The sequence below is a fragment of the Schistocerca americana genome, chromosome 1 (assembly GCF_021461395.2).
Source record: "Schistocerca americana isolate TAMUIC-IGC-003095 chromosome 1, iqSchAmer2.1, whole genome shotgun sequence".
Lineage (NCBI taxonomy): Eukaryota > Metazoa > Arthropoda > Insecta > Orthoptera > Acrididae > Schistocerca > Schistocerca americana.
Window position 1 is genome coordinate 869030440 of NC_060119.1, and position 9588 is coordinate 869040027.

The 9588-nt window shown below is 39.0% G+C and overlaps 1 protein-coding gene across 1 annotated transcript in view; it reads left to right on the forward strand.

Annotated features, from left to right (window-relative positions):
* Nucleotides 1–8705, forward strand: part of LOC124594814 — a 90906-nt gene extending 82201 nt beyond the window's left edge. Inside the window, exons 5-6 of the mRNA XM_047133259.1 lie at nucleotides 3180–3478; nucleotides 8698–8705. Of these exons, the coding sequence (XP_046989215.1) occupies nucleotides 3180–3478; nucleotides 8698–8705 (307 nt within the window). The remainder of the gene's footprint in view (nucleotides 1–3179; nucleotides 3479–8697) is intronic.
* Nucleotides 8706–9588: the final 883 nt, after the last annotated feature.

A 9588-nucleotide genomic window follows, 5' to 3' on the forward strand; every position in this document is an offset into this window, starting at 1 on the left:
TGAAAGTATTTGTATGGAGTGTGGCCATGTATGGAAGTGAAACATGGACGATAGATAGTTTGGACAAGAAGAGAATAGAAGCTTTCGAAATGTGGTTCTGCAGAAGAATGCTGAAGATTAGATGGGTGCGAGGTGCTGGGCCTAGCAGCGTATTTAACACTAAATTCTTCTAGAATCTTCATATGTAAATGATGCTCTAAGCCCCCCCCCCTATTCTAACTCCGACTTTGCTGTTGCACATGGATTAAAAAGAAACGCGAACTGACTGTAATCGACCCTGCAAGTGGAGTAGAAATAGTTTGGACCTGCAGTAATTTAATTTGATAAATAAGTTAAATAAAGGAAAGTTTCATTAACGTAGTGAGAAATGATAGGGTTGCTCTACCGATTTACAGAATGAAAGTTCTGTCCAAAATAACAATATGATTTATTATGACTAAACTCAAAATAATTAACAAAACACTTGAAACAGTTACAATACATCAAATTGGCTCAAATTGGTAACTCAAATAAATGCTGTGAAGGTGAAGTTGTCCCTAAACTATATTGTGACATTTATGACGAAGTGGTATGTGGAGCCAATTCCTTGCAACACAGATCTTAAGAGAAACACACAGCCAACCCAACATTAATTGCTGCTACAGTAGTGAGAACTCACACAATGAACACCCAAGACAGAACAAAGTTAGAAAAGACGAACAGGCGCGCTCTGATGAGCTCTGATTATCACCTAGCAAAATTGCCTGCTTTGCCAGTGCTGTGGATGTACATTACCAAGCTGTCTTCTTAACTGCAAGGACACGATCTGGCGTACCGGAGGCGATGGCTGGTTGCTTCGATTTCCCGTCGTGGTAATGATAATGCCGCGAGTATAGCCCGAAAGACATTATCCTGGTCTGGTTGTTTCAGACTAAAGGCTTCCTAGCAATAAAAATGCACCTCTGAGGGAGACGAAGAAGGCTCGCGACACAATCACTGACGGTACAGTGATTGATTTTAACAAGCGAAGTCACACAGTAACTCCAATACAGTCAACTTTAGCGAAAACTGCTCAAGACAGACAACATAGGCCGCTTGTACGCAGAACGCTCAATTGCCAACTGTACTCGGAAAGTTACGTTGAAGTCGAAACTTCAGCAACTTCGTCAAACAGTTACAATTAAATAAAAGTATATTAGACAGCCAACGGAAGGCAGGCTGTCCAGAGCAGCGAGAGTCCAGTCTCGTAACCTACTCTGACCGAAAGGCGAGAGCCGGCTCCCTCAAGAGCACCCGTACAAGCCGAACACAGAACATTCCCGCCCCCACGACAGTGGCCGTGGTTAAACTATCCAATCAGCATCTCGAAAACCGGCGTAAAATTCCGCTCTATTGCCGAAGCACTACCATTCCACCAATGGAGATACTTGGCGCCAATTTCTGCGCCGATTTGCTACGTCACGGAGCTATGCCCTGAGCAAGTCAATCACAGTTACGATTTTGCAGAAAACGCGGGAATTTGCCCGCCAAGACTGCCTGGGAACACAAGTCATTCCCACGATTCGCTGGTAGCCCGCCAGAAACAGTTTTCACTAAGTTTCTGTGAAGTAACGGAATCTCTAGCCCAGTCGCTCCTTCTGGCCCCTTTCGGCGTGTTGCCGCCACTCTTATGACAATGTTGGCGTCTGGAAAGCATTCACTCGACTCCCTCACACCCGTCGGCTTAACCCTTTCAAGATCAGCAGAGCCCGCCTGTCACCGGACCACCCAGGTGACGAGAGATGCTGCGTGGGAAGTCCGCGTGTGAAGGAACAGCGACTTTTCACCGCATGCAATTAGAGAGGAAGATCGAATTACTCAGAGAAATATGAGAAGGGGTTCATGCCACCTCTCATTGGTAGATCACATAACTAATGATGAGTTATTGAAAAGAATTGGGGAGAATAGGAGTTTGTGGCACAACTTGACTAGAAGAAGGGATTGGTTGGTAGGATATGTTCTGAGGCATCAAGGGATCATCAATTTAGTACTGGAGGGCAGCGTGGAGGGTAAAAATCGTAGAGGGAGACCAAGAGATGAATACACTAAGCAGATTCAGAGGGATGTAGGCTGCAGTAGGCTCTGGGAAATGAAGTTTGCACAGGATAGAGTAGCATGGAGAGCTGCATCAAACCAGTCTCATTACTGAAGACAACAACTACAGGATGTTTCAAAAATGACCGGTATATTTGATTCCTTTGGAAGAAATGGCGGCCCAGACCAGTACTTTTTGAGGATGCAAGGACGATGGGACTGCAACATGGGGCTTTTCGGTTCCCCATATGCGCCAGTTCTGTTTATTGACGAAGCCGTCCAGGTAAAAATAAGCTTCGTCAGTAAACCAAATGCTGCCCACATGCATATCACCGTCATCAATCCTGTGCACTATATCGTTAGCGAATGTCTCTCGTGCAGCAATGGCAGTGGCGCTGAGGGGTTGCCGCGTTTGAATTTTGTATGGATAGAGGTGTAAACTCTAGCGAATGAGACGATATGTGGACGTTGGCGTCATTTGGACCGCAGCTGCAACACGGCAAACGGAAACCCGAGGCCACTGTTGGATCACCTGCTGCACTAGCTGCGCGTTGCCCTCTGTGGTTGCCGTACGCGGTCACCCTACCTTTCCAGCACGTTCATCCGTCACGTTCCCAGTCCGTTGAAATTTTTCAAACAGATCCTTTATTGTATCGCTTTTCGGTCCTTTGGTTACATTAAACCTCCGTTGAAAACTTCGTCTTGTTGCAACAACACTGTGTTCTAGGCGGTGGAATTCCAACGCCAGAAAAATCCTCTGTTCTAAGGAATAAACCATGTTGTCTACAGCACACTAGCATGTTGTGAACAGCACACGCTTACAGCAGAAAGACGACGTACAGAATGGCGCACCCACAGACTGCGTTGTCTTCTATATCTTTCACATCACTTGCAGCGCCATCTGTTGTTGAAAATTGTAACTACTGTAATTTCGAAAGTTTGTCCGCCTGAAAATGTACTGTTGTCCCAAGCATATTGCAACAAACGGTGTATTTCTATCGCTGCTCGTTTAGTTTTTATTGCCGTTTCAAATATACCGGTCATTTTTGAAACACCCTGTACAATAACAATGAGATCGCCTCCCTGGTTTCTCCATTTGCTGTTTTTATCATTGATCTCGTTTGCAGACACCAGCCGAAACGTGCAGACTCGACGCTGGCGGCTGAGACCAGCCACACCGCGGCAGCAGCCAGCACAACAGCGCCGCCACCAGCTACGACAGTGGCCGGCGGAACGGGGGCGGCGACAGCCTCGAGCTCGGGGGCGGCGGGGGTGTCAGTGGCCGCCCTGCCCGAGCCGGAGCGGCAGGTGGTCTGGGACGGCCGCAGCGGCTCCGTGGTGGACGCGCAGTTGCTCGGTGGTGCCATAGAGGCCTTCCTGGCGCAGCAGCGCGGCTCTTCCAACGGCGCTGGGGGCGGCGGGGGCGGCAGCGACAAACAGCCGGAGGCGGGGGCGGCGGCGGCTACGGGGGACAGGCCACCGGCCAAAGAGGGAGCCAAGGACGAGGATGAGCCTGCAGCCTGCGACACGTCCATCTGCTCCGCTCTCAAGGACTTGTTTGTCAAGTAGGCAGCCGGCCGCCCACGTGGGGGCCTGCGAATCTTGGTGCAGGTGCAGACGGCTTTAGCTCGTGGCGCATTTGCAATGTTCTGGGGACTGACGTTAAGAAGTCATGTCAGGGGACAGCACGAGAGATGGTTGCATGCTATAGAGTGACACTCATCATCTGACTTGACCACCTGTTCGACAGCAATTCCCATAAAATGTTCTGAGAGCTTTAGTATTGCGTAACAGTTCCATGTGGACCTCACTGAGCATTCATCGATCAGAGGGAATGTCTCAGAAAAAACTATAAATTGGTGAAAATCAGCTCTTCTGCTACTGATAAACCAGTTTAGTATGTTGTCTTGAGACTCCATGGTAACGACACAAAGCGCGTTTTTTGGGTGAGGATATTAGTGACTTCTCGAGATGAAAGTCTGGGAAGCACTGATCCATAATTCAACAAGTTTCATTTACTGCTGTTGAAGTAAACTAGAGTGCTGTAACACAAACCAGGACGGAAAAATACAGATGAGCTCTGTCAAAATTTTACTAGAATTCGTTCACTTAACTTTTGAAGCTTGATGGTACAAAGTACAGGGCAATTCAAAATGTATATAGCGATTACAAACGGCTATAATTAGGTAAGACGTAGCGATGCACCTATAAAAATTGCAGAGAATGCGAAAGAAACTTTAATTTTTTGATGTACTTTATAGGTACAAGATCTAGGCGATAATCCATTTCATGCCATACATTCTGAAAGATATGTGGACTCACCGACGTCAGTGCATTAGAAACGCACATTTCAAATTCTGAAATTGTTTTCAGGAAATAAGACACATGCACAAGACCCTTCACATAAACTCATTAAATAAATGTGTGGGTGTCAGATTTCGAGACCAGAATATAGCGTTGTCATTCCAGTGTGACCAATCCAGTGATTTGGAAGATATTGATTTAAGACTGTGGATATCTCCATACCCCAATGTGGCATTGCTCCATCTTGCTGAGATATATCATACATGCAGTTCTTATCAAGCTGTGACAACAACTATTGTTCATACAGATCAAGGTAAATGTTTCTTTAAACATTTGGCTCAACAAAGAAAATAAACTGCATAATTTTTTTGCATGCGCCGTTTTCCGATTCAATGCACTATTTAAATGTTTAACCTTATTTTACATTCTCAGTCATTCTTATCTATGTATCGCTGTTCGTTCATTTTGTATTGCCCAGTATATTCTGTTCCTCTTAATAAGGAATTGCGACACTTTTCGTGTCACTTATGTTTAATTTATTTATCCCACACAAACGCTCATATTTCCTGTGAAAGTCTTGTTGTAGAATGTACTTATAATGTGGAAATGGATAACTATGTCTGCAACGGCATACATTAGATCTGATACAATGATCCATATTACTAATTAAATGCTTTTTGCAAAAGACACTCTTATGAACAAGTGTCTACTGTGGTTTTTGTAAGTGGCATAATACGTTTCTCCAGAAGAGTAAAACATTTTCTCGATATTCCTAAGTGATTAATTTCTGGCTTTTTCCATTGTGAAGTAAAGATGCCACACTCATCCTGAAAAGTATGATCAGAGCCCCCAGTGAGTATATATTTTTGGTGTTATATATCTGGCAATTTATCTAATGTGACTTCTGTGGACTGGACAAACGACTCCTAGTTATAAACAAATCAGTTTCTAGATTTAACCATTCTAGTCACAACCATTGTATGGTAACATGCCAAAATGTGACAGTTCCACCATATATTAAATTCCATTGTCAACTACAGACAAAAAATATTATTAGAGGACTCATAAGAGCAACATTGCAGGCAAGATATAACGCTGTTGGTGATGTTCTGTGAGAGTACTTCCATGTGGGTACTGACTTCCATTTGACACTAATGATGAAGCACTTTAACTGTTCTATGAAACTTCTATGAATTAATAGCTGAGAATGTTATGAATCTCTCACATTTCCTTATGTTTCCAGATTGCAATAAAATAAATTTAGTTTTAATCCTCTTAGCACTGATATCAGTGTGGGAAGGGAATTTTTCCTCGGCCATTTCGTCTTACAGAGTAACCTAGTGAAGTAAATATCAAATTACCGAAAAGTTTAAGGTCCGCTGAGACAGTTTTCTTTATATAATTGCCTTACCATTGTTGAAAAGCCTTGAAATTACAAATCCCTTGTTTCTTTTCAATTGATTCAACATGGAAGGTACCAACCTCACAGCAAATTAATATTCTGTCAGAAGACAAGATTTTTCATAGCCTACCCCTGTTTGTGATCCCATAAAATTCCAGTGAAATTCAGAGTAATTTCACCATAATCTGTGAAATAATTGAGTCCTATATGAAAATACAAAAGAACTTATTCTATTTAGTTGATATTGGAAACGAAAAGGTTAACAACTCCTTCAGACACCATGGATCATTATTGATTTTCCTAATACTGTTCTACTGTTGTTAACAACACATGAAGAATCAGTCAGATTTTCTGAACAGGAACCTAGTCCCAGGATATGTTTGTCTGGAGCCTCTTTGAATGTGTACTAATGCATTTGTAAAACTCAACTTAATAACGGCTTGTCACAAACCTGAACTTACGAATGTGTCCTACTAGATGTGAGTTCTTCAATTAAAAAGGAAGTGATGAAAAAGGCTGAGCTTTGGAATTCTGCAGCATAATAACTAACCATAATAGCATTATTGATCATGAACAGTTTACACAGAATTTGAGCTAAAACGTAGTTTGCCCTGCATCAAGCTCACATAATTGAAACACGCCCCAAAAAACCCATTTTGAGTTTAGTATTTAAGGTCTATTAAATTCTTGACTGTGGAACACATTCACTTTGTTTCATCAAATGAAAATACTGTTATTTCTGAAGTGAAATGTTTATGTAATGATGTGAATAAAAGGTTTTCTTTCTTCGTACCAATGCACTCCAATAAATCGTGAAACACATGATTCCACAGTAATCTTTTGATCATCAAAATAGAACTTCGTAAGTCTTGGAACTGAAGGACACAAATTTCTTTCACACATTTCATTTGATAACGACACACTTATAAGAAATTGATTTTGTTTGATTTGATAATTTCTACGAAGGCTAAAATACTGTAGAGTGTGTCTAAATGTACTGAAACATACCTCAAACAATAACTTGAAATCTTACAATATTCATTATTAGTACAGTAAAAACTTCTCGACTTTTTTCTGTATAAGTACATTGGTTAACACAACTGAGAAATTCTGTCACTATTTTGTTGATTTGAATTGCATACAACTGCTGCTGAATATCAGTATGAGTAATTTTTTTAAATTGCATATACAGTACATTGCTGTAACTGTATGCACATGTGTACATGTATTAACAAAATTTATTTACAAACCAAAGGCAAGTAACAAAATGTCTTAGAAAAACCACAATGAAATATAAATTATTACATTATGTTAAACCACAATGTATGGCTCCTGTACTAATCAATCATTATGAAAGTCTTAAAATTATTAGCAGGTACAGTTATACCAGGCCTTGGCATTAACTTCTAAGATCCAGTCATATTTAGTAGCTATGAATTGTTAATATGATATAATGCCCCAAAGTCAGCAGGATGGTTGTATAGGCTGTGCATCAACCATTTTTGTACTCACAGGTAGTGTCAACCTTCAGCTGTATATTATTTAATTACATTGCATGATTACAGAAGTTTCATCCTTTAGCTCCTATACCTGGAAGTCATGAGAGAAATTATATTTCAATCCTGAATGAAACTACAAATATTTTAAATGGCCAATATGCTAACACTGCTGCTAGATGATGCAGACATTCCAAGAACAAGCTCTAGTGTATGACAGTATTTAGAGCTGAAGATGTAATTGGAGTCTCTCACTTTGTGGATGGTCTGTATTTTAACTATCGAACCAGTTTTGTAGAGGATGTCACTTATGGTGATTAAAGCAGTTCTACACTCATAGATATTGAAGTATGTTTTTTTCAGGAAAATTGGAAATATATAGCTATTGTAATGTTTATATGCAGTCCTTGTAAAACTAGAAGAATCAAAGTCTGTTGAAAATGTAAAAGGGCCTGAAGTTCTTTAACAGTCTGGCAGTCAAACACAAAAATCTACATTTCCGGAGTGCAAAGGTGTCAGTAAAATATTCCTATAACGAATCATTATGACGTTTTATAACCAATTTGTCTCTTTAGAACATTAGCTCCAATGTAGCAAAGGTACCCTATGTTTGCTTTCCGCTACATGCCACACCTCTTAAGTTTGTGACAGTGAACTGAAAAAGTAAATTGATTTGCAAGGCAATTTCTAAAGCCTGATTTATTTTCATTCTTTCATGATTATTTGTAACAACATAATCAAAATAACAATTTCTATAGAATACAAGGGTGTGTTTTATTTTGCAGCAATTATAATATTTCTTTAATTTACACTTTAAAGAAGTAATTACAGCTAGCTGTATTCCCTAAACATGTAGTCTGATAAACCTGTTTTATCAGACATACATTTGCAGACAACCTCCATACAGAATCAGAGATGATTGCGTTTCTAGGTCAAACATTGTAATTAAATTAGACTCAAGTCTGATTTATTATGCTTATATGAAACCATCTATAAATATGTTCAACAGATACTGTGAGTTTTCGTTCCAAATAGAAAAACATGTATGGTTTATTGTCCTTTTAGTACTTGCTATTAGGAGTAACATCATCATACTAGGATGTATCACTAAATACATGTTGCTAAATATTATTCTGAATATGATCAATAATAACCAGACTCTTTTGTAGCACTTTGTGCCTCTTATTATCTTAAAAATATCAAAGATAATGGTATGGTTATTTTATTCATCACTATATTGGACCTTAAGTAATATACTTTTCATATAAATGATACAAAATACTATACATCAATAAATCTCTCAATGTTTTGTAGAAGTAAATGTATTTTAAACAGTACTAAATTTTGATAAGTAAAAAAGCAGATAAGAAATCGTGAAACTTTCTGATATTCTCCACAATATAACTTAGAGATTTAATGATTAATGTGTTCTCTATTTTGCAGTGTTTTAGAGTTAACTGCAGAAACAGAAGAGTCTGGTTATCTTGTGCTCAGATGAACACTGATAAGCAAGTGTTGTTCAAAAGTGTAATTTTAAGTGACGTTCATAGTGGAAGTATAAATGTTCATGCACTGTTTTTACTTTACGCTTATAATATGAGAAGCACAATGGAAAAGTTCATAAGAATAATGTATGTTGCCGTCACACTTACTGAACATAATCAGAGGCTGTTTTATGTAATGTAACATTTTTTACATTGTGTGACATAGTGAATGAAGATATGACCACTATGTGTTATCATAAATACGGTTCAGAGATATTATAACAAGGTGAAGGAGTTTGCAAGAACTAAAAATCAACGAGCACTCAGCATGCAGACTGATTTTGGAGGACTTCTAAATCCATATGTAGGGGAAAAGAGATTATTTGGCTTACACTGATGAATAGAATACAAAATATCGTAAGCATTGTTTTCATTATTAATGTAAATAAATCTGTAGTTATGAATTATGTAGAATATCAGGTAAATAAATTTTAATTTGTGTTAAATTTTAATTTATTTGAGAAGCATTACAATAAGCGTAAAAACTCTAAAATAAAATATAAATTTATACACAAGTGTTTTTGCTATATCTATAATGTCATATCTAGAGTTTATTGTTAATGTTGATATACCCAGCCTATATGTATATGTATATATATATATGTGTGTGTGTATCTTATTTAGTTAAGTATTCTTGTCTATTCAAAGAATTTCTTTTAGCAAATATGTTTGTAGCTGCTACTGGAGGAAATCGAGTTACACATTTATAATAATAAGTTAGTATACAAAACTTGACATAGTTGAGCCTTCATAGAATTCTTGTCCACCTGGTATAATTAATTGCTGTATT